The sequence below is a fragment of the Ixodes scapularis genome, unplaced genomic scaffold, assembly GCF_016920785.2.
Source record: "Ixodes scapularis isolate PalLabHiFi unplaced genomic scaffold, ASM1692078v2 PGA_scaffold1__304_contigs__length_218370807, whole genome shotgun sequence".
Taxonomy (NCBI): domain Eukaryota; kingdom Metazoa; phylum Arthropoda; class Arachnida; order Ixodida; family Ixodidae; genus Ixodes; species Ixodes scapularis.
The window spans coordinates 91,098,047-91,123,827 of record NW_024609846.1 but is presented as its reverse complement, the minus strand read 5'-3'; the positions used below and the strand labels follow the sequence as shown (position 1 = coordinate 91,123,827).

Genomic DNA, 25,781 nt, shown 5'->3' with positions numbered 1-25,781 from the left:
TAAAAAACACATCGATTTCAGCATGTAGAAAGTATATTGCGATCTTAGTCTTCCGGGGGTAGATTGATCAGTCGGAGATATTAATAGCAGCAGCCTCATAACAAAAAATAAGGCTTTATTTTTATTCGACGCTATGAAATTTTGTGGCTTGGATCAATTCAGCAGAATTGAGAATTCCGCTGGAAATGTATTTGAACTTGTTCTGTCCAGCGTGCCGGTTGACTTTGTAACTCCTAGTTTAGCCCCCTAAGTGCAGATGGATGTTTTCCACCCTCCATTCAAAGTTGAGTTCTGTCTTTCTCAGAAGAAGCCAGCAACGTATCCCTACTCTACTTACTGTTACTGTAAAGGCGATCGCCTGAATACATATAAATACTCTAAAAAAACTGCGACTGGAGCGGTCTGCTCACTATATCTGACGTCGACCGGGTGATCGAAACAATTTCTTTAATGGTTAAGGACGAAATTGATCTATTCGTGCCGCAGCGTATTGCACAACCTTCAATATATACTGAGTGTTTTTTTGGTGAGTTGAAAACCTACAGGCGAAAGAAAGGACACTTTCATTGACTTTTCATACAAACGGGTTTTTCCTTATATCACACTGAGTTCAGTATATACAGGGCCTTAGTGAAAAAATTTTATTCGAGGGACAAGCACCTACACCTAGACCAGGTAAAGTGTAGCTTAAACCCGCGTCCAGAAACCTTTTGGCGATTTGCGAAAAAGCCCACTCGCAATTCGAACCAAAGCATTTGTTTGCGTACAGGTAACGATGCGAGCTATATGACATGTCATTCAAAAGCTGCGAATATATTTGCTACTTACTTCAGTATCTGTTACTCAACCAGCCAGGGTATTGCTCCACCTCAACAAGTTAAAACGCACTCCCACGACTTCTTGACTGGTGCCAGAGTAGATACGAAAGAAATTTTAGACCGCACCACTTGGAGGGCAGTTTCTCCAGAAACCGTAGTATATTTAAACAGGAAAATAAAAGATAGCTTTTTTTTCTCAATTGTACCTACTATCCTTTTTTAATGCTAAAACTCCACTGTAAATATATGTACTTTCCGTCATAATTTCGTACTGTTCAATCCTTTCCCCAGAACAAGATTTCTCTCGGAGACCGACAGTAAAATTGGCCACTCTACGATAGGAGCTTACTGCTCAGACCAGCGTTCCAAGATGACTATCCGCACGTTGATCGATTGCACCTAATCCCATAGGTTGTCTTAAACTCTTTAATGTAATGTAGAGCGGAATGTCAACCGACGACAACCCGCCCCCTCGGATCACGGCCCGACCAGCGGCATCAATGCCCGACAGCTTACATCATATCATCTCGCTATACCACTGATACGCGAACACACGGTCCCATCGGCGATAATTCCAGTCTTCTGTTCACAACGCACAAAACTGCACTCACGATGTTGCTGCTATATTGCTGACACGCAGAAATACTGAATTACGTTGATTGCCGGTTAACACTCGGCATGGGAAAACAGAACCGAACTCAGCACGGAAGGCTTCCAGGCAGCCGGCAGAAAAACCTGCCTGTCTTGGACGCAGTTTCTGCGATTTCGATAACGTCGAAAACGTCGACACAGTTCCGCGTGCTTCCACTACTGTAGTTCCGCGTGTGTCCCGTAAACAAGGAGGTTTTAAATCTCCTTGCCTGCACACCGGAGACGGCCATCTTACCCAGTGTATGTAGCGTTGCTGGCATACTCAGGGACTTTGCTGTTTCTAGCGGCTTCGTTTGCTCGTTTGATAAAATTAGTGGTAGAAACGTCAATGCAACCGAAAAGTTCTGCACGTTTGGACAAGACGACGGAATAACAGGCGGCCTTCGCTGCCGCTGAAGCTTAATCACCTCAACAACATTTATTGAAAAACGTGCGCGACGTGCTCGAAAAACGGAGACGAAAGAGGGTGAGTCGGGAGGGCGACAGCTTTCTACTGTGTGCCTGGAAAAGGAGAATAGACAATAATGCTTGGCATAATAGACCAACATAAGGAGCGTGAGGTTCGTTTGCCGCATTTCTGGCGATAAGTGGTGAACTACTGAATTGCATTATGCGGTGTTTTTTTACGTTTCGTATATGCTTACTTGTGAATTAAAAGCTGTTGTAATGCGTGCGATTTATCAAAGAAATAGGTCGGCTTGGGTGAATGAAACACCGCGTTTTATTCGAAAGGGCAAACACTAGGAATGCGATAAATGCCCACAACCTGCCAGCCTGTTCTCCATTTCTTGAATTACATTGGACCTTGTTTTGCTAAACAAAAAAAAAAAAAAATAATGTGGGTTACTGACCTGCTCTTTTTAGTTGGATTATCGCATTTGAATTCCCAATCTTTTTATCGTACCCTTTGTCTTCATTTCTGAAGAAAATATTGTTTTTTTTTTTTTACGTTTTGACGTAGAATAAACACGCCACTTGCAACGGACGCCATTTTTAAAGTGTGAATAATCAGCTTTGAGATATTTGGAACGTGTTTATTGCGTAAATATTTGACTAGTAAATGCAAATATTCCTGGTGCATATTACACGTAGCATTTGTTTGTTATATTCATTCGACTGGTCGCATTGCAGCTGAATGTCTTCAAAAAGATGGGAGAATTGCCAAGATGCCAGTTGACCCTAAAAAGAGTAGCAAATAATTAGGACTAATGAGATTTACATGTACATTTCAGAAATTCTAGAACTTTTAACTGAAGAAATTTTCCTTGAGTTTAGTTCAAGAAATGTTGTAAAAGCTTTCATGATAAAATGGTACCTTATTTTAGAAGGGGAATGACTGTCCCGCTGGACAATGTCCCTCAGTTCTGCGTCCTGATCGTTTTGGCAAAAGCTCTGTAGAAAAAAACAGGAGTACACTTAGGGCAACCTGCATAAACTCAAATTTATATTTAATATGCCAGAAAAAACCTTTCGACATTTCGAAATGCAATGTTCAAAGATATATTTTTATGAGCGATACGATTATTTTAACGTCCGAACGGCAAGCCCCCTAAAGCTGAAAAAAAGTGCAAATATTTAAGAATTTGAAGGTTGATAAATTCCAGCATGAAGAATATGTAAATGAATTTAGTATCGGGCCCCTTGCGCACCAAGCATGAATAGGTAGAGACTGATCATGAAAGTGCACCAAATATAAAGAATTCTTTAATAATGGGCAACGTGTCTGTTTAACCGTAAAAAAAAAGTTATTTTGTTGTTGTTTTCTAAACAGAGTGGCGATAAACATGATCTCCCACCGCTGCGTTGGAGGCCCTGCCGTAGCAGGCCAATTTGCCAATGGCTGAAAATGAACCTTGTGTTTATTAAACTGACAAAAAAACCTTACAGACGGAAGGAACGAGAATTCGTCCATCATTCTCGTATCACCTTGAGACGTAACATTTGGCTATCGGAACGCCCCCATGCGAAGCAATGTTCGGTGTTTTCGATTCGTGTAATGAATTTACAGTAGAGGGAGTTGGCTTCGTTTCAGACACAAGCAGTGAAAACACGAAGATTTATTTTAATCTTCTGTAGCTTTCTGTTTCGCATTTCGCTGCCATCAACTAACATTTAAAGGTCAAATTGTCAAGTCCCCTAAAGGTGGATTTTGTGGTTGGTTTAATAGCAATACGCCTCGCAAGTGGGCTCATTTTCGTCTTCTGCGCATGAGAAACGAAGTAGCGGTGATGTCAGAACGCAAAGCCCTGATTGGCTGATCGCGACCCCCTATCTCAGCGTCGTCTGCTCCTTTCCAACGTCGTCTGCTCGCAACATCGTCTGCGTCTGTCTTATCTTTTCTGCGACTTTCGGAAGTGCAGGTCTTTACGAGCAAGCTCGACTTCGCCTTTCAGAGAGGTCAGACGAAATAACTCGAGCGGTACGGTGTTTTTGTCTAACAACTAGCAGACGCGCATCAAGGAGGGAAGTCGAAGGACTCAATGGCGAGGTGTCCTGAGGCGCCGAGGTTTGTTTGCTAAGAACCGAGAGTGAGCGTGTTATTAGTGTCCGCAAATTCCTTCCCAAATACTTTTCCCCTCCTTTCGTGTGCGGCGAGAGGTTGGCGCAGTTAACGTCGCCTGCTTTACGTCCGCTAGTCAAAGCGATGGCTGCTTTACCTTTCCTGCGTCTGTCGGAGATTCACCGCTTTTTCACCGGCGAGAGTCACCGTTGCCTCGGGAAACAAGGAGACAACAAGAGGAAAAAATTGACCTCTTAATCTAAAATTGAGGTCAGCGATCAAAGTAGAATACGGGAGGGGTTCACAAGGGTCGCGCGGGCATATTCCATTCAGCACGCCAGCCGGTCGTGGTCAGACGGTCGCCGAGTCGCGGAGTTCCTGCTAGGCCTAACTGCCGAAGCTCGCTTGGTCGCGTTCGGTGGAATCGTAGCCGTTGGAGTTTTTCCCGGGTGTTTGTGGATCCAGCGTTCTTGTTCGTCGTGGTCTGTTTCAAGTACTTTTTACTTTTTTCTTGCTGCTTGAAGTCGGGACGCGTGAGAAGCGAACATAGAAAAATAAACGTCCGTGGGTCGTCGCGACCGCGACGCTGTCGGCCATGCTGATTTGATTGTAAGAAGTGCGTAAGACAGCTTCGGAGCTGTCGTAGGATTTCGTCGTAACCTGCGCAAAACTTACGAAAATTTCGTTTCGTGAATATGAATTTGTTCTTAAGTTTTGTCTTACGCACATTTTTGGCGTAAGATCGTTTCGTGAATCTAGCCTTTGCACTTCCGAAAGTCGCAGGAAAGGTAAGACAGACGCAGACGACGTTGCGAGCAGACGACGATTCAAAGGAGCAGACGACGCTCAGATAGGGGGTCGCGATCAGCCAATCAGGGCTCGGTGTTCTGACGTCAGCGCTACCCCCTGCGCAAGAAGCAGACGAACTTGCCCTCCGCATAAGAATGAAAGGCGGCCGTGCTCTGAGCGAATACAACTTGAGTTATAATCTTGTCATATTAATATTAAAGCATCTTTGTGAAAACAGAAACGTATGCGTAAACCAGTTTGACTGCCACTTGCGAGAATTCCCTCGTAGAAGCCCTTTACCTCCAGCTTGATATCTAATAAAATGTAGCCTTTGAGAGGAAACCAACAGGAACACATTGAGAAGTTCTGAGAAGGACCAATACATTCCAGGAAAACAAACTTTCTGGCTATAATCACGGACAGCTAAGAAACGCAATATCTGCGTTTCTTCAGCTGTCGGCGACAATAGAAGGTCAGTGATAGCCCTACGGAGTGCGGGGGTGATTTATTTTATTTAATATAATTTGCTTTATTATCATTTGTGTTATTTTAGTGCCGCAGAAACAGCTATGCTCCTTTTGGTGGTGCACTACGTCGTAATAATAAGAATTCGCATCTCAAGAACGTGTGCTTACTTGTCAGAATGAAAGGACAACGCCAATTCACTTTCTAATTGTTTGTTCGCAACCAATAATATCGATATAAAACGTAAGTAAGGTGGCATCGAAGTCTTTAGAAAGAAGAAAAAAAAGTTGCAGGACGGGTGTTGACTAAGTGCTGTGTAAAACGAGCTAATAAAACAATGAGCGTTGAAAACCAGACCTTTGAGTAAGACGTTAATATAAGATGTTCAGTAGCGCTGCACAATGATCAAACACATTGAAAACCTAGTGCAAAAAGATGACCTCACTGATCATCCGTCTATTACACAAATAATGTGTGCCAGTCAGTTCACCCATACGTTCATAGTCATAAAACAAACGTCTCGTCAAGTACGACAATAGCAACAAACGGCAATCTCCTTTCAGTCAACTAAAAGATCGGTGATTCTTCCAATACTTTCAACCTACACCTTCTTGTACAGAGGTTGACCTTTGCGGTTGATTAACATGATATCACTTTCATAGAAAATGCACGCGCGCCAACGGACCCGTGATGAAAAAAAAGCTTTCACTTTTAATTTCATATTCATGGAGAAAATACTCACATATGCCAGTGATATAAAAAACAACTGGTCAGCATTAAATTCAGTCATGCATGGCAAGCGCTGCGGCGTGGAGGGGTGCTGCGTCAACAGTTTCTTATGAGCCTGTGGAAACAAATAACTGTTAGTTCAGGAGTATACGAAAAGCTGTCAGATTTATTTTATACTCAGATTTTTTTAAGATAAACGTCCACAACGCTCTAAAAAGACAAAGACAAGCAAGGAGCGGTAGACAACAAAAGCACTCAACTCTCAATTTAATATTTATTGAGGAAACAACTATGTGCCCAAGAACGCAGTACCACTTTTTTATGTATACAATATTTATCTGAGGCAGTTATGTTACCCTGTCTGCTTTTCTTTGGAAAAGGCTGCTTACCAAACCTTTTTTGGGCTATTTTGAGTGTACTCTTCCACCACAATAATAATGATGCCTTTAAATTTAGGACGACATTTTCAAACCGCACATTTCTACCGTTGATGACACTCTTAAAATGATATCATCACATGGGTGTTTAATTATCTGGTTTTCTTTATATAAATTATTTCTTCTGAGATGCTAGCACCCTATTCCACGAGAGGGGATCCAAAAGTAACCGGAATGAATTTCTGGAAGGCGGGCGATCCATTGCACCAGCTTCCGCGCTAGCAGCGCTTAGCGGCGGAAGCTATAAAGAGAATGGTCATTGTGTAAAGAAAACGGTCATTAATTGGTGAGAACAGGGCGAAAACAAGGGTACCTCGTTGGCTGAAGTTGTTTCAATGACCTTGGGTGCGCTGATTGACAGCTCTTGTGACCAACCACTATCCACATATATTCTCCTAGCGGAAGGATAACAAATACCCTCCAATCACAATATCTAGGTAAAGATGTATTCAAGTAGTTTATTTCAGCATACAAGAGTGGAAATATGCGAGTCTTCGTAACTGAGAGGGCAATGCACGCGGCGTTGTTGTTGCTGCGATATTCAGAACGCACTCAAGCTTTCTGTTGACGGCACTTGCGGTGGCGACCGCTGCCGCGGCCACGACGGAATGGACGATAAAAAACGAGGATTCGGCTCTGTGGGAGTTTTGACCCGAACCCCAACGCGAACCCCGCATTCACAGCTGCGTCTCAAGTTTCAGAAATTGTTTCTTGTCAATGTCACCTTTTCTGTCTATTATAACACGGTTCTCCCCCTTCCAGGTCATTTTGCCGACCGGCGTCGTTTGTTAAAGTTCTAGGGGCATGGTGCAAATATTTTCCCCAAGAGTTTTAAAACCGTTTCTCGTTTTTTGCAATGTCCAATATGAAGGAAAACCTTGCGGCTGTGGAAATCATTATTATCTTTTAGAGAAAAATGGCGGCGGAAATTCATGTAATACTTCTTCAACAAGCTTTCAAGGAAGATGCTATGAAGAAAACGCAAGCATATGCGTGGTTTTCTCGTCTCAAGGCGGGTGAATTATTGATGAACGCCCAACGTCGCTCAGGGCATTTGCGAGGAAAAACACCACGACTTGTGGGGAATGGGAAAGTGGTTGTTCCATCACGACAATGCCCCAGCACACATGCTCTGTTAGTGCAACGATTTTTGAACAAAAATAACAGAACACCTCTTCTCTCCCCCCCCCCCCCCCCTCATTTTTATTTAGTGGACCTCGTCCCGTTTGACATTTCCAGTACGTCCATATAAAAAAATTATTGAATAAAAAATGTTTTGTGCGCGTCGGAGATCCTTCAAAGCAGACATTGCAAAAAAACGAGAAGTGATTTTGAAGCGCTTGAGGATAAAATTCACAGCATGGCGTAGAACTATAGCAGAGCATGCTGATCGAAAAATTTACGGAGCCGCTAAGCGCTGCTGGCGGCGGATGCTGGTACTACGAACGGCCCGCCCTCCCGAAGTTCATTCAGTTAATTTTCGGTACCCAACGGCACTCTTTTTTTTATCTGATTTTGCATTAGTTTGCGCGCTGTGTTTACTTAAAGCATAAATTAACTCTACAGTAGTGCTGCTTTGATTCTCGTGCTTTATTAACCTTGATACTCACCTCAAATGCAGTTTGTAATCCTTTAATATCGGCAAGATTTTCGTTAAGTGTTCCATATCCACTAATCTGTTAAAAATGCATGAAATATTAGGTATTGCACGAGTATGTAAATAAACTAAGCAAAATATATTACGTTCATGTGAGTTTCTTCTTCCGTCTGACCATCATACATGTTCACGACGCAATTTTCGAGGGGATTGAAATTCTGCGTCGTTTTATCGTTCCACCATAGGCGTTGGTTGCCATTCTCGTCGTGGTAATTTCCTAGAAAGTATTTATAGTTTGAAATAGATGTATCTGATAGCTATTATTAATTTACAAACCTGGGTAAAAAAAGCCGTGATTGAGCTCGTGTCCTAAAATCCATCCCAGAGTTCCCATTTTGACAGAGCTGTAGCCGTTGAAGGTAAATATATATATATATATATATATATATTAATATAATGCAATTTAGTTATTTTTAGGGTAGCAAAGCCAGGCACGATTGTTGAAAGCATTTTCATCTAAACTCACGATGGCAGTCCAGAGGAGTAGAACGGGTGTTGCAATGTCACCGCCGTCAATACTGATGAAGGAAAGTGTAAAGTAAATAATAACCCTTGTCACAAGCATTAAAACGAAAAAAAAATTAAAAAAAATATTTACCAACTGAATTTTCCAGAGGCAAATAAGCGGCAAACACTTCGCTCACATCATGGGACCATCTAGAAATAAAATGTAATAGCAACCGGGGGGTGTACAATAGTTGTAAAAAAACGCAGTTAAGTCTATTCGCGTGACAGAAAGTGCACATTGTTTCACCATTTTCACAACTTCAGCAAACTGTAAGAGCTGATACTGCATTCAGACAGCTTGAACTACGTAACCTCACAACATACGCTCTCATTGTGTGCGCATGTCATTTCCCGCTAATACAACCAGGCGCTTTGAATGCGCCAACGATGCACTCTAGGATTTCATATTCGTATATACGTGGCTTCTTGATTTTGTGCAAACATCGGTACAAATTAAGTGAGCTATGATTTGTAAACGAGTAAAATAAAGGAATTCGTCACGAAAATATTCGCTAGCTGTACAGTACGCGACAGGGTTAACACAAAGACGACATCAGTGATTTTTTCAAATTTTACTGAGACAAGAAAATGCTGAACACAAAAATGAACCTTTGAGGTTGGAGCCCTGAATAAGCGCCCTTTGACACACCAGCACATTTGATAGCAGCTATTTAGAAGACCAATTTTCCCGAGATCGTTCGGTGCATGCGTGGCGCTACCACAACCTTAGCTCACGGGAGGCAGGAGGCGGAGGTCGAGGAGCCGTAGAGACGCATCGAGGTTTATGCACCCTTCAGAAACAGTCACGTTTTCGTGATGCATTGCGGAAGCGGCGGCGTAGCCAAACTGGCTGGTGAGATTGATCTGTTATATAGTCCCCGTTTGCTTAAAGGACTATTTCAACAAATTTGAAATATACCCTTCGTGTTCAGAAATAAGCAGAAATCGCAGGTTTGTATATTGAGCCTGGTGGCTGTATTTTTCGTAAGAAACATCCCACTCTGGCAAGCGCTCGGAGACCAGCCAGCGGAGAGCACGTGACATCCGGCGCACTCGTGACGTAGATTGTCTCGGGACGAGCAAAGCTGCGGCGAGGCTGGCGTCACAGGATATCCTTGCCGTTCCAGCCACCGAAGCGGCCGAAGCACGCCAGCGATTAGGCCACCGCAACAAACCCAAAACAGCTTTTGTACGAACAATGAGTAACGGTTTATTCTTCTATAATCTTGTTAAGGGATAATAACGACGTCTGGGACACACAAACGAGAGTTCCAGGGAGAGGGGAGTTTCTCCTTCCCCTCGTCTCTCGTGGTAGGCGGCGGCGAGCCAGGCATCGTGAATACCTGTCAAGGCTCCTAGACTGGTATTACAAACGAGGCTTTAGCGACATCCAGAAAATCGTTTTTACTAGTCCTTTAATTCGTTTTAAAACTCCTTTTCTTGTCGTTTTGAAGAAGAGAATGCTGAATCTGATGCGGTTCTGCTTTCTCGAACACATATTGACCATGAATTAAGCACCGAAATTTCGTTGTAGTATCCCTTTAAAGGGTCACTGAAACTAAGACGAAACAATCTTTTTTTCTATCTGGTTAGGATAAATACTTTCAAAAAATATGTTCGTCTAAAAATTTTTTTTTCTTAAATATTTATGTTACAATACGAAGTTTGCTGTTTCCGGGTCAAACCGAAACTGTAACCCCGTGGAAGGATGATGATGATAGCTTTTGTGCCCAACTAGTGTGCGCTCTGAGGTAACAGTGTGACCTCAGGAAATGTGTTTAATAAAGCAAAAAAAGAAAAAAAACTAAGCTTTTTGGAACCGAAACCGAAACATAAGTACGGAAGCTAATGGCACTGACATTTGGACGAGGTGTACCAAAGAGGACGCAGAAATGTAGAAGAAAAGAGTGCTACTAGAAGTCACATGGCTACGCCCGACACGGAGTTGCGTGCACCATTTGTCGTGCGATTGATTTTCACATATATCCCTTAAGCTCGATATTCATACGCTTGAAAATCGATTGGCTGGTACCACTAACGACAGTTAAGAAGTAGCGACTGCACGTCCTTCACAACGTTCGTCTGTCGTGCACCGCCATTCTGTCGCTCAGGCCGCGGTACGTCGCCATGTTGAGACTGCCTTAGTAGGTAAGCATGATTAAATACAGGCTCAGTAAACACGGAGCACATACGCATTACATGCACTTCTGTGATCTGTGCAACAATCTTTTTTACAAATCTTTTGGTTTTTTTTTATGCCACAAATGTGGGAGTTCATAATTTTGTCTACTTTTATTATTGAATGTGTTCCTTATATTACGCACGACTTTGAATATATTTGGCACGCATAGTTTGAACGCCAAGTAATCATGAAAAACACAGTGAGCGCCACTGAAACCGGCCGATTCTCGGCCGGCTGTTTTCCGGCTGAAGGAAAACGAATTTCGTGCCGCAAAATGTGTTCTGGCCCGTCGGGCTTTTATAGTTCATGCTGTAATAAAGATATCGGCGAGCATAAATGCCCTAATCGTGAAGCTTAAAACTCGAGACTGTGGTGAAGGAAAGATAGGAGACTTTCACGTTGAAAAAAAAAAAAAAAAAAACACAGGAGAAAACCAACACCACTTAGATAAGCAGAAGGCCTCAGCACCGTCATCACAGTCGGATCGATGGAGGCCTGTGATTGGTCACGAGTGCTCCGTCAGTGTTCGGCCGGGGCTCGTGATCAATCAGCGCGTCGAAGGTCGGGCTTGCACCCAATAGCCGAGTTAGCGCGATCCGACTGCTGTGACTTTTCTAGATGGGAGAGGAGGAGATGCGGAGGCTTCGAGTATTCTAGGTGGCGGTGCCGAAACGCAACAAAATCGTTTATTTTTTCCCCATACTCATATACATCAAATTGACACCAGCAACTCCTTTCCCGGACATACACTTCGTTCACAATGCACCGATTTGTAAATTGTGAACGTTGGTGCCGGGGTTTATTGGGAGTATATGAATAGCGATAGAAAATAAACGATTTAGTTGCGTTTGAGACACCTTCTCCTGTGTCTTTCCTTTTTCGTCTCTTGTTTTCAAGTTTTCCTCACAACAGTCACGGTTTTAAAACATCTTGATTAACTATCGCCAGGTTGCCTCCTCACCCACTGTTTTTTTAAATTAATACCCTGTCATTGCCCCTTTAAGAAATGCATGACATGGCTTTATTATCTTTGCGTTTCTTTACTCGCGATTGGTGTTTTCGCTCTATGGGCGTATGCCCAATACTTATAAGATATTCGCTACAAAGCGATAATAAGGCGCTAGGCACTCTCCGGGCGTTTTTGAAACTGTCAATGAGAAAGAAAAAATATCGCCTATTTTTTTGCTTATGCTAGTGAAACAAAAGATGTAAAGAATTACTTTTAATACAATATATTGGATCAATAAAAAAAGTGAATACGAAAAAGTAGCCACATAAATTTTCTCGTTAACCACACGCCAGAAAGCTCTTTCTCCTTCAAACGTAAAATAAGGGCTAGGCGACAAACACAGTCAAGTTGGCAAGAAAACAATACTTAGCAATTATTGGAAGGCGTCCATAACTACCTGTGCTTAATTCGGAAGTACACGGCAACACACGCAGTGGCCCTAAAGTTCAGCGACACTTAAGCAAACTTCTTGTTCTGCTTGTTCCTGTAATAATACTGTTCTACGAGGAGGAGTTCGTTTGGCTGCGTCATTATCATTTTCCTTCATACAAACTACGTACAAATCGTTCCTATTATCTTGGCGATAATCAAGAATAACAGACACACATAATACTTAAGAAGGATTATAGTTTCTTGAAGCGGCTGAAACATGCTGGCTGCCAAACGGTTCTATCTATTGTGAAAATTGAGAAGATCAACATATCAGTAAGCCACCACACCAGAAAACGAGAAAGCATGTATTGGCATCTTGAAACGAAAGGTTCAGGATGCCAATACCGAAATAATCCACTAAAAGGGGGATGTCCACCTTTCGGTGGTCATGCACTTGGCTAGTTTTATTTTTTAGTGGTATGCGAGAAAAAACAGATTAGTGAAATGGCGCTGTTAATGAACTCGGGAACGCATAAAAACGCGTATGAAAAACCAAGCTCCAAAATCAATACAGGTTCCAATATTAAAATCATGAGAAACCAGCTAGCATAATCCCAAGCACTAAATAAATATGGTTAATGATGAGGACACGGTTTCAAAATCACTTATTTTAACTTGAGAACAATACGCTTATAAAAATATTTCAGAATAATAAAATAAAAGACTTGCTAAGGAATTAATGATCCTATTTGCCTTGTCCGTCATACTCCACGTTTTACTATAGAAAGCCACAGCTGTTACAGCCCTGCAGCAGACTCAGTGCGCTACAACACAGAACATTGGTAGCACCCCAGTTCCTAGACCAGTGAGGGTGCCTGTTTGTGTGAACACAGGTGTCCGCGTGAGGATTTTGCAGTAAAAAGAAGAAAACAGATTCTTCTTCCCTAACCTTTGGGCAGAACGTCTCAATTTTTATCGCGTATTTGGAATAGCGCTCGAACACTACAATAGAAATTTACACCAAGACGTCATACAATTGATTTTCCCTCTAAGTGAATTAGGTTGGCGAAGTAAACGATGAGCAACCATTTCTACTTTTAACACTCTCAACTTATTAATGTAAATGGGAAACAATTCAGTTTAGCTTTGCGAACCAGCATTAATATCCTGGCGGCCAATTCCCAAACCCTTTTTCAGTGACATTCAGTAAGAGCAGCGCACTCCACAGGGGAATTTTTTGTTTTTAGTAACTACACTAACTTCTTCGCATAATGAATCAATTATCCACAGAAAACCTGAGAAAGCAAATGAGATGGCAGTTGTTTAGGTTTTATATTTAGGTTTCTATTTTTGAAAGAATCAAGAGGAACTACTCTAGAATCGGGACATAAATTGGCTAATACTGGTCGGTAAGCCAAGTAATGCGACTGGCCTGCTCTTAAGTACAAATCATACTGGTATGATTTGTACTTAAGAACATTCCCCAGAGGAAAGCCTTCAGGAACGAGTAAGCGCCTATCGCACTCCTGGCAATTTTTGGTCAAATTTCCTTCTTTTACAGCTGGTGTACTTAAGCCTTAATAAGGAATATATAGAGAATCTTTTGTTGAGGACCGAAATCTAGTCGTTGTCAATTTGTTTCTTAAAAATTTTCTATTGAAGAGGAAGCATCTTTTTCACCAGAATAAAGCACCAAAGCCAAAACGTTTACAAACTGAATAGCAGATGACCTGTCATGGTAGTTTAACATACAATTTAATAAAAAATGTGTTAACTGAATTATTACTGCAATATTTGTCCAAGCCGTTCTTTTAAGTACCATGAGATCTGAGCACTCTAGTGGTGTACAGGGACACGAGTAAATGTTTTCTTTCGTAGGAGATAAAAAAATGTATACTAACTCTTTACTCCGACTGTAGGGACTGTGCACCTTCTGTAATTCACGAATAGCATTGTTTTTCCTGAAGCTCAGGTAAGTATCAAGGAAAGGGTCCTTTGGTGTTACGTGCCCAACCTGCATAAAACACATTAAGGTCCGTTACATCCACTTAAATCTGCTCTCCAGCGCTTTTAACAATACCCTTCTTGAATTGTCTCATTTCATGTTTGCTATTTCGCATAATACAACAAAGGGCGCTAATTCAGTAAAAAGTGTTAGGCCGACATCACACTGGTCATACGTCAAACAAAAGACAGTCTGCAAACGCGAGCCACCGCAATAGCCGTGGTTTGAATGCCGCGTGACAAGTTTTTCTTTAAACTCATTGCCATGCGGCATTCGGAGCACGGATCTCGCGGTGACTCCTGTTCGAATTTGTGTGCAGATTGTCCTGTGCATGAAGTATAAGCTGTGTGACTTCGGTTTTGGGCTGCTGTGAAATAAATTTAATTCAAGAGCGAAACCCAAGTTTAAGGGAGAATCGAATTTTGATACAGCTGTTAAATTTATTTGTATTGATTTATGTGATGAACTACTCAGACACATTGAACAAGCGTAAATAAAATTGTACTTCAATATGCTCACGTGTTTATACATGTCTTTTAAGACATCATCTTCATATATGTCTTCGGGGTAACCTATTTTAAAAACCACATTTTTGAGCTGCAAGCAAACAATAAACATTACTTCTGTGGATCCATCAAATCATTTACATCTGATTTCGAGCAAATTTGCCTTTTTTATTGCATCTTTTTTGGTGTCATCGTCCATCCATGTGGTATTTTGAATAACAGCTCGATGAGCTTCTCTGATACTTTCGGCAATTGACTCTACCTGAAAATAGAAGCATATTTTTAACCCGAAAAATACTTTTTAGGATGTTCGATATACGTTTCAAGTTTCACACAAAAATTATTCGCTGCACGCATCAAGCGAATCAAAATAGATTGTTTTCGCTCGAAATATTCTTGCGGGAAAATTACGACATGAATCAAGTTTAAATAATTTGTATCAAATTAGTTTGTACATGTTCTATTTTTCACAGAGAAAATAAAATAATATATTGTAGACTATTAGTTTAGAACATGATAGTCATAAACACGTTGTACTATAATGAGCTACTGCTTACCAGTCTCCACATTGTCATGAATAATTTTTTTTTATGTTGAGTATTTTTTTAACAGAGTTAGTGTACAGATGGTCGCATTTTTGCGCGCCGCCGAGATCGCGTTTTGTTTGAAGAACTTGTTCGTACGGAGAGCACTGCTTCTTGCGCAGGATATTGCGGTGACGTCTGAATGACGCCGAGCTCTCATTGGCTCTAGTTGAAGGATAGTAGGTATGCCTCAAAGCAAGCTGCCGCGGGGTCTACCCCCTTTATCTTTCATACAGAACGATTCAAAGCTCGGCGTTCTGACGATACCACAACCCCTGCAAAAGAAGAAAACGAACTTGCGCTCCGCGCGGGGCGCAGACGAACTTGCACCCCGTACGTGCTGAACCTGTGGTTCGCTCATCGCGCCCGGAGTTGTATCTTTGCCACTGCCTAAGTCTTCACCATTAACCAACGGACAGGGGCATCCTGTCACAAAAACCTACACTGCCAGCAGAACACCTAAGTACACTAGTCAATGGACAGGCCGTTTTGTAAACCTGACGAAGTGCCGAGGACGCGGGTCTCGGACGCAAGCCACGCAGGCGAAGACCTCGGATCACCTTCCAGTGGTTGGGGGAAGGGAGGGGAAGGGGGGGGGGGGGGGGGCGAACTGCGAGGGACTCGACCGCGGCAGAGGTTTACGAGTAGGCGCAGACATAGTGTTGGGTCAAACATCGAAAGTGGTCACCGTATTCTTGGCATCCGGTGTGCTCCTTCGCTGCGCTTATATTTACGAAGCGAATATGTTGATATGTTGTGTCGGCCGAGTTCTTCGTTTATCTAGTTTTTTAACGTACCTAATGCTCGCGCTTCGTTTTGGCGGAAAACTTTTCCTTGTGAGGCACGTTTTGGCGATTCGCGCGGAAATCATCGCGGTCACTTTATTTTTACCTCCAGAAACGAACCAGGGCTCTACACGGGTTGAACACTGAGCTAGGTGATAGGAATTCATCCTGGTTGAAAGCGCGCGAAAGACGAGGCAATTGAATAGAACAAACACGACAGACCAGTGCTCACTCGCAACAGACAGTTTAAAGAAACAACAGAGCTAGGCCACATAGAAAAAAAAGAGAGAGGGAAACTGCCAGTTGCGATCAGTGTTTGTCTGTCGTGCTCGTTCTTTACTTTGTCCTCGTCGTATGCGCGCTTTTTAACCAAAATGAAACCAGGGCTCGAGTCTTGATGTTTATTCTCTGAGCTGTGAACCTGACCTTGGGTGCTGACACTTTGGCTTTCCGGTGAGGGTGGTGTTTCTCTTCCGATTGGTCGAGAGTGCATCGGGGCCTGCACCCGATGGGATTCTAACTAGACCCTGATGGGATACGACAGGCCTTCGCGCACTGACATCACCTCTGGCCGAACGGAAGATTGTTGAGCTTGAACCAACCCGTGCCCGGGTCTTCTTTCTCGCGGTGTTCCACGTTACTTTAGCCTCCGCTCGCCGACTACAAGTCAGCCGGCGTCCTCAATATACGCGGGAAGACTCTTGACGCCAAAGCGTCCGTCTCGTAATTGTTAAATTACGTAAACCGTACGCGGCAGTTTGCTACAGTTATTTCCCATTTGTGCGTCTTTAAGTAATTGCCTTACGTATCAGTGAAGTTCCGTTTGATTTATTTATTACTTCATGAGTCTAAACATTTGTTAACTCTCTTTTGTCGGCTACATAAAAGAAAAAAAATGTCCTTCAGCATGTGCTGTACCTGCAACCGGCATCTCATTCACGTTACCCCCTGTCCACGTCGCTATAGACACTTCGTACGTTTTCGATTGAGGTCCGGGATAAAATAAGCTAACATCTCTGTTAGCTTCAGTGCGGGATTATTATGACAACACTATTGACAATTTTTAGTTGTAGGGTACTTACATCTTTTTTCTGCGTTAAATTAAAGTACTTATCCACATACAGCTTTCCGATTCCGTTGCCGATTATCGGATCATACGGATCGTTCACTGCGCTGACGCAATGTCTCCATCGCGGCTCCGGTCCCTGGAGTCCCCTCCACACTTTGTTGAACTCCAAGTTGAGTGTTGTCATATTATGCGAAGCAATCGGTCCTAATTTAGACAGAAGTTTCCATCCAAAATAGTTGTTCACTGTCACCCTGAGGAAAAAAAACGGTGGATCAATTATTTCTTGCCCGCCTATTTGCTTGCAACGCCGAAGCCCAATAACCTTCGCCATCTCAAGTATGCGTGTTTTTTTTTAGCTGTGCCAAATTCAGAAAAGGCTGATAAATGTCATGCGTATGGAGGTATAAAGGTTTTACGACATCAGGTCCTTATCAATATTGAACAGCTTTTTGCCTAGGCTCCTCTCCAGAATTTCTGGAGAATAAAAAGATTTGATTGATTGATTGATTGATTCTAGGCAATATAAAATTTTAGAAGACCAGGTGCCTCGCATTTTTTTTTGTGTGTCAAATGTCATCGCAAAATATTCTTTGCATATTTATTGTTTGTCTTAAAAGTGCATTAGACAGGCATAATATTTGTAATTATTACCTATAAATAAACTCTAGAATTCAATATCCAGCAAAATGACTGGATAAATCATCGGATTGAAAGGACGAATCGGTTTGGAAAACCGTAAGTAACGACAATTGATTATGAAATGGGAAAACTTGAGAGACGCTTGTAACTGTTATGTGTTTTTATCTGGCTTAATATTTTATTCACAACTATGTTATTGTCTACTAAGTTGTCAAATATAACTGTAATTATTTCGTAGACAAGCACGTAAGACATATTGTTGAAAAATAATTCCAGCACAATGATGACGGCCTCTGCTGAAAGTAAAAACCCCTAGTAAAGCCTTTTTTCTTACCCAGATGTTTCATTAAGCAACTTCATAGCTCCCTTAAGGAATCCTTCATTGAGAGCATTCACCTCCTCTTCTCCGTTTAAGTTCACTGACGCATCTTGGAAGATATCTTTTAGAAGCTGAAGCCACCCTTCCTGGCAAAACAGAATAACATATCTGATTCCGTCCGACTCGTACACCTGATCTCAGCCAGCTATTTATAATGTAAGGCTTACTGATTCTAATTTTCTATCAATGTCTTTCAGTTTCGTGGATGGCTCGGGTTCCTTTTGAGGTGGGCTTGTAGATTCGTCACTTCTTGCCTGGAACTGGATTATAAGAGCAGGTGATCATCCGGTGTACAAGGAAAATTAAAAAAAACGCCAATATGGCATCTAACATCTTTAAATGTTTTTGATGATTAATATTACTAAACCGGACATTAGTAGTACTTGAGAAGTTTTGGTTGGAGTATCATGTATGAGTCGAAATTTAAAGATGCTTTGAGTGTCTAGATTCTATCTCATAGTTTAGAGTATGTTTAGTTACCATCAAATCCATTGATTTAATAATGAATTAAGTGATTGGTGTATCGAATAATGGGCGACTTTCACCACTGGCAAATTTGGTGATTGACCAAAGGATGAATTCGTAGACATGTACAACCCATCTCCGACAAATGACACTTTATTTTCTTTGTTGTGTGGGCCATCCCAGTGAATGACCGAACTCTCTTTATATTAGGCTCTGCTCGTTACCGGCTCGCAGCACAGCAAAAATGAAGTTCGTCTTGGGCATATGGAATTCATAATATTGTGTGAGCGCCGACAATATTTTCAGAAAGATATGATACTTATGTTTGAAAGGCGTTAGCTTCAAACGTTAAATAATTTAAGTAATATTAGGGGACATTAAAGACGCTTACGTTGGAATATTCGTTTTGTTCAAAAAGAGGCTAGACGCTTTATTTATTGCATTTTCCTAACAGTATATTCTGGTCCACAAAAATGACAGCTTCAAACTAACCAATGTTTAAACATAAAAAAATTGAACACGTGAGCCTTACTTTACGGCTTAAGCGGCACGTTGTCTGTCGATTGAGTTGTGTCACCAATGATATATGTATGTCCTCAGTCATAACCTGATCTATAGAACATTATTGTAGCTTATATAACTGTGTACATCGAATATTTGTGTGTCTACACTTAAATATTGATGAATTTCAAGGCAGTGTCGGCATCGTTTCGAAGCTTCGCTGTTTATGGCGGATGTGTTTACCCTTTTTTTATGAATGTTGAAAACGCTTGGCAATGAGACGACTGATGGATCGACCTCGTCGTCGTAATTCCTGCTTAAACGACCTAGATTCAACCTGTGTGCCCAAAATCTGTTTATCAAACAGCGTGCTGGGATGAAATTTGTAGCAATGATATTGTAAAGTTTTCAATGGCGTCAGCGGATAATAAAGACTTTAATTTTCCCTCTTTCGGTCTGGGTTTGTTTATTTTTGTTTTGGTAAATTGAAAAACAAAACTTAACGAAAAACACAAAAAAAAAAACACTCCGCTGCTTTCAGGAATCGAGCCCTCGACCACTTCGTCAGTAGTGCGATGTTCTAGCTCTGCGTCAACTCAACATGGAGAAACGCGATCTCTTCCTTTATTCTTAACTTCCGTTCCTTCCATCTCTGGGGAGCGCGTCGACGGGTGGTCGCGCTGTGGGTTGGGTACTGCCCCGCGAAGGTTGACACGATTCGGCGATGCCAGGAGCCAAACCCAGCCGTCTGGTCGCCGCTGGGTGGCCGGCCGCGCCGGCGGGTCTTCGCGTAGCGGACTGAGTGGTCCTCCGCGAAAATCGACAGGTTTGGCGATGAAAAGCCTAACCCAGCCGTCTGGTCGCTGCTGGCTGGCTGACTGGCTGCGCTGCGGTCTGGGTGGCCGATCATAACAGCGGCAAGAAGAAACCTCATAGTACTGAGACCTAATCTGCATGAAGTAACCAGCTATCGACGCCGCGTCTCGTATCTTCTAGAACCTCCTGTTTCATTGCGTCCCATCGACCGAATCTATAGGCGCGTCCACACCGGCAATGCGATCTAGTCGCGCGATAACTTTCATCGCAAAAGCGCCCATCGCGGGAAAAAAGTGCCGCGGTTCCAGCAGTCGCTATATGACCCGACTTTCTGCGATGCGATCTAGTCGCGGAGTGGCTGAGCCAAGCTGTGGCGTTTCGAGCGAGAGTATTCGAGAAGCGACTTGCCAACGAAGGCGTTGGACTCGCTCATCGCGCACGTAAGTATAACCACCTAATCTTTTTGCGATGAGACCCAGTCGCATCGAGCGACCGTTTTACATCGCCGGTGTGCACGCGCCTTAAATCAACATGGCGGTCGTCGTGTCGGTGGCGATGCGCGTTTTGAAGGTCAGCTACACGGCTATGCGTATAAGACCAAACCAAAACACGTTTTTTACAACCTCGCATGATTTTATAATTTTTCAACAAAAATATCTATTACACAACGTGCACATCTATGCTAATTTGTTTAAATAACGTGTTTCTCACCCCAAATATTCACCAAATACACGGGACTTGCTAACAGTGTACCCCATGACAAGGCAATTTTATATGTGACCCTCATGGCACACTCGCGAAACTTAGTGGTATGAAAATTCCTTGTCATGTGGTAGGGTTTAAGTGGACCAGACGGGGAGGTCCATCGATGATAGGATTAGAGAGCACTCAGCTGCCACCAGGCGATCTCCGTCTGACCGTTTGGCTGTACACTGCGACAGATGTGAATGGCAACCGGATTTCCACAAAACTAATATAGCACAAAGATTCAAAACGCCACTGGAGCGTGAAATATATGAGTCCTTCATGATAAGGGCCCATGGTCCGAATGTTTGTATCAGCACTCCCTCCATCGCCCTCTCTGATAAGGAGCAGGCATTTATCAGTCAAGGTTCAGACACCCGTCAATGACGTCTGGCTTCTATTTTTTTTTTTTTAATTTAAATGTGTCCTCTGTACGCATGTGCGGTGTTAATATTGTTGTGTGTGTGTGTTCTTCTAAAATTGAGTTGCAAGTTGCGCCCTGTCCTGTCTGCCTCTCTTCTCTGTCCTCGTTTTTTTTTTTTTTTGCGTATTTCCCAATATGGTACTTGAACCATCTAGCCCAAATCGTATGCTTAATGCTTTCTGTTTTAAATTCTGGACATGTCTGGTTTTCTGCTTGTCTACTCCAGAAAAAAACAACGCAAAAAAGAACACTTAAACATGAGTTCTGACATCACACGAAAGAACAAACCCAGCAGAGTATTTAATGGTTATTAATAGTAATAGTAAAAATAAATCATTTAGATTTTTCAGAAGTTTTTATCTTATAGGTAGATTGTGCTCACTGCAGAAACTTTAGAGAGCGTTCACGTGATGAAGAATAGTAAAATTGTATTTTGGCGGGAGTTCATTTGGAAATTAACAAACAGCCACGATTTTTATACAAAATTGGCGTTGTTCGATATCAGGGTTTGGGAAGCTTGGTATTGAATGACCCGCCGAGGTTTATGCGGCCTGCTGAGTTCTGTCGTCGGCAGAACTCACTGTACCCTTTTTCTTCACCAATACACAAAATAGCCAACAACTAACCGTCTATGTAGACGAATAAGGAAAATGGAAGAAAATTTACATTAGCATGGCCACACTTAACTTTGCGGAAGCGGAAATTTGTTTGTTCAAGCCGGCATATTTCCTATGTCACCCGGCGTATCAGGGCTCCCTCGCGGATGGCACCTCACTCCCACTGGCTGGTGTAAGAATCACGTGACCATAGCGAACACTAAATGGTGCTGTCGTCGAAAGTCGCAGTATGAGTCTCGGAGCACATACAATAATGCGAAAATTTAATGACCCAAAACGTATTTTACGTATATCGATTTTGCCAGGTGTGACCAAACCACCGTAAAATTTGTTTGAAGAATTTGAAAGGCTTCCTTTCGTACGGTAATACAATACTATTGCAGAAAACATTACCTTCCCATTCCCCGAACCTCGTCACTGTCGTATCACGGTACGTGATAAATGTAACTGTTAACTCTAGGCACGTACTAAAAAAAAAAAAGAAAAAAAAACGCGTTCGAACGCGCGCGTAGCTTCAAGACAGCACTATTAGGCTGGTGTGATTCTAACACAAAGGCATAGGCTCTTGCCTTCACTGCTCTTCATTATTGAAACCATCATGCAACTTTTTGTGAACGGTTTCCGCTCACCTGACTAAAACAACATCTGTCATAAATACCTGAATAAAACTGAGCAAGAGCTGATATTTTGGTGGTGGATATTTTTATTGAAAACATTCTATTGTCAATATGAACGTCTAAAAATATGTCTCGTTTCTTACTGTTACTAGTGTAGTGACATGTCGGTATCTGGACTATGCATTGCAGCTGGGAAGAGCCATATGAGCTGGAATATTGGGTGGAGAATCCCCGCAGCTCTTGTACTCAAACTGTTCAAATTTTATTTAATAATCGTAGGCAGCTTTTGATCCACCTTTAACATCAACGGTATTCAGGAGAAAAACGACTTAGCCCGTATATAATTCTGAGATAATTTCTCACATTACTTGTATTGCCGATTTCGGCCACTTACCACTTCAGGCTCTATGGTACTTGAGGTCTCGTTTTCATCATAATAGTTGTAATCATACGTAAAATTGTAATCAAACTCGAACTTGAGGTCGAAGAATTTCTGGCGAAAAATCAACGGAACAATGATCAAACGCATAACAAAGAACGAAATGCAGAATGAAACATATCTAAAAACAATCAGAATAGCATTATAATCCCCGTGCCGTCCCCCCCCCCCCCCCCCCCCCAGTTGACTGTCAGTTTATTCATAACAATAAAATTAGTGCCGGGGAGGCAAAACGTATGTGCGATGTGCCAACTATAGTGTTCAACAAACTTATTCATTGGAAACTCGGCCGCAAGATTAAATCATCATTAGCTACAATAGCTTGTTCAAAGCTTATAAACTTTTATTTCGTTTCCGGACTGCAAAAACGACAAAGCACTTGGTATAATAACAATAATGAACAAGTAATAATCGCTTCACCAGTTCACACAGAACTTTGATAACCAACCAAATAGTAACATAAGAAACACGAAATAGGGAATGATATTTCGGGTTCTAATAAAATGCGAACGGTGTGGCTTAGTTACAATCTGCGCCACATGAAGCTTACCTCGGAACTAAGAAAAAATCTTCTCAGTAGAAAGGGGGCTCTATTGTGTATGTTTATGAGTGGGACCCATTGACCCTTTGGGTGGCGCAGCATGTATCCGAAGCCATTTGCTTCGCTGTTCGCATCTCGTTTGTACACAGTAGTACTTCCCACATATATATAATCGAAAAAGAATGTACTATGAAGGTGACTGAAATTTGAACTCTTTTTTTTTTTGGCTGTCAAGCACTTACTTAAAAAAAGAAAAAAACTATGTGGTAAGTTGTAAACGATTTTCAATTACCAACTTCTCACAAGAGCTCCAGTTTTTAGAATTTTATTATAAAACTTTAGAATTATATAAAATGCCTTGTATTTGTATTAAACTTTAATGAAGGAACACTGCAAGTTTTTTTTTCATGAAGGCACTAACACGCAATAAAATAAAATATTGTTACATTAAATGTGATTGCCTTATTTGACATAACGCTAATATTAAAATAGACACTGGTTTCGATAATTGTGTTTTCTGAAAATATACACCGTGAAGAAATAAATAACCTTACAAAAGAATTTCGCTAGGCGGCTGTGAAAAATGGTTTGTTCGTAATTTTCTCGAATATTTTCGGTTTTCCTGCTTTTACGAAAGGAATACGAGTAAGCAACAATTTTATCGTTGTAAGGTGAATTCCGCTTTATTTAGCCTTACTTTGTCAAAACTGAACAAGAAATACAATAAAAAGCTACCATAACCAAGATACGGTACCATATACCTAAATCCAACGTCAGCCTCATTCATCTCAAAGTCTTGTTGTACAAAGCAAAGTAAAGTTTATCTACTCGCGCGAGAAGACTGGGCAACAGAAACATATTGCCCTTTAAGTGAACAAAAAATGACGTCACTCAAATGTATTTGAAAGAAACAAAAAAGTCTAGTCAAAATGTCAAGTCAAAATGATGCTGGTTTGAAGTCCGGCGTGGACGCGGCGCGGATGAAACGTTTTTGTCTGCTACGTTCGAGAAAATTCGGACTTCGTGTAGCCTCCGCAGTTTACTGCCCAAGTTTGTCACTCTAAAAAAGCCCGTGCGTCTACTTTCCGGCACAACACTCGGATTGCCAATCAGCGCATCTTACGGAGGCAGCTCGGCGAATGACGGTGCCAAATATATGTTTAGACCAAAAAACGTAGTCTGAGTTTTGACATCAAGCAATGCAAGTGTGACGTTCTTCATTGTTTAATGTAACAACGCAGACTGTTTTTTTTTTTTTTTTTTTTTTTTGTGAACATATGTTTCGGCATCGTCATTCGCTGAGCGGCCTCTGTAAGTTGCAGTGATTGGCGCTCCGAGTGTTACGCTGGAAAGCAGACGCACGTTTTTTTTTTTTAGATATTTAGTATCTTTGATCTACGTGGCTGAAACCTCTTGAAGTACCGAGCCTCACGCGCAGCTGTGGCGTCTCCATTTTGTGAGTGGGATCGTCGGGATGGTCGAGCGGAAGAAGGCTCCGAAGAAACTCGTAGCTACCCTTCCGGTGCCACACTGAAAACTGGAGACTTCTCGGTCAGGCCAGGAAACAGGTCGGCCTGGACAATGGAACTTCGACTCGAACCTGACGCCCTTGCGAAATGTCTCGCCTGCATACACTTGCTGGCCAGGGCTCGTGTGTCGTATTCAAAGTGCCTATGCCGACTACTAACTTTATTAATACTAAACCACAGAGAGCTTTCTGTAAGTGACTGACGAGGCAACCGCGACGGAACGAAACTGTTTTCGTCCTAAAGGCATAAGGCACTGGTAAATAAACGTGTTTGTGCCGGCGACATTAGAATTGCTTCCAGTTGCATTTTTCTTCAACATTTAGTATAGCTTAGACGTTTTTTGGACGGTCGCTCTTTATACGACTCGCTCGCAGGGTGAGAACGACGTTTGTAGGACACGTTTAGCAGGATCTGCCGCGCTTCTCTTCCAAGTGAGGATTTTTTGGAGAGACTGTCTGGAAGCGGGCGGGTGAAGGAAACAAGAGCAGCTGGCGGAGTAAGCTGCCCCTGCCTGCGAATGTAAGAGCGAAGTTACATTTGTCAGGTGACTGTTTAAACAAACAGGAAGATCACTTTAAGGTTCACATTATTACTTCAAATAAATATCTAATTTAGTTTTGCTTTGTACGTAATAGCTTTTAAATTAAAAAAAATTTCCATCTCGAAAAATATTTTTTTTTCGCAGTACATCACATCGCGCATAGTGCCTTTAGTGTTGATTGGACTAACGTCTTTGCAACGACAGCGTTAAAAAACAGGAGCGTAATTCCTCCAAATATGCTCATATTTATTTATTCAATATCACGTTTCGGAGCTTTATTGGAACATAAATATCGTATCACTCGTACAAAACACGAACATTAGTTTAAGGAAAAAGGGTACGCTCCTTTTACCATCGAAGTCTTTGACGCCTACTCTGCGATGCCTAAGAATGCCTTGCCAGTGCCATGTCGCAGCTGTGCCTCCCACTACGCTTTAACACAAGATGAAACAAAGTATAGTATT

General features: G+C 42.0%; 1 protein-coding gene across 1 annotated transcript in view; it reads right to left on the bottom strand.

Moving 5' to 3' along the window:
- Nucleotides 1-2,551: 2,551 nt before the first annotated feature.
- Nucleotides 2,552-25,781, bottom strand: part of LOC115312680 (neprilysin-1-like) — a 54,778-nt gene continuing 31,548 nt past the window's right edge. The window contains exons 7-21 of the mRNA XM_040216172.1: nucleotides 22,662-22,760; nucleotides 18,251-18,343; nucleotides 18,039-18,169; nucleotides 17,079-17,316; nucleotides 14,791-14,889; nucleotides 14,641-14,718; nucleotides 14,018-14,130; nucleotides 8,645-8,703; nucleotides 8,513-8,564; nucleotides 8,323-8,390; nucleotides 8,133-8,263; nucleotides 8,000-8,065; nucleotides 5,966-6,067; nucleotides 2,785-2,861; nucleotides 2,552-2,648 (exon numbers count right to left, since the gene is read on the bottom strand). Coding sequence (XP_040072106.1) covers nucleotides 2,552-2,648; nucleotides 2,785-2,861; nucleotides 5,966-6,067; nucleotides 8,000-8,065; nucleotides 8,133-8,263; nucleotides 8,323-8,390; nucleotides 8,513-8,564; nucleotides 8,645-8,703; nucleotides 14,018-14,130; nucleotides 14,641-14,718; nucleotides 14,791-14,889; nucleotides 17,079-17,316; nucleotides 18,039-18,169; nucleotides 18,251-18,343; nucleotides 22,662-22,760 — 1,503 coding nt within the window. The remainder of the gene's footprint in view (nucleotides 2,649-2,784; nucleotides 2,862-5,965; nucleotides 6,068-7,999; nucleotides 8,066-8,132; nucleotides 8,264-8,322; nucleotides 8,391-8,512; nucleotides 8,565-8,644; nucleotides 8,704-14,017; nucleotides 14,131-14,640; nucleotides 14,719-14,790; nucleotides 14,890-17,078; nucleotides 17,317-18,038; nucleotides 18,170-18,250; nucleotides 18,344-22,661; nucleotides 22,761-25,781) is intronic.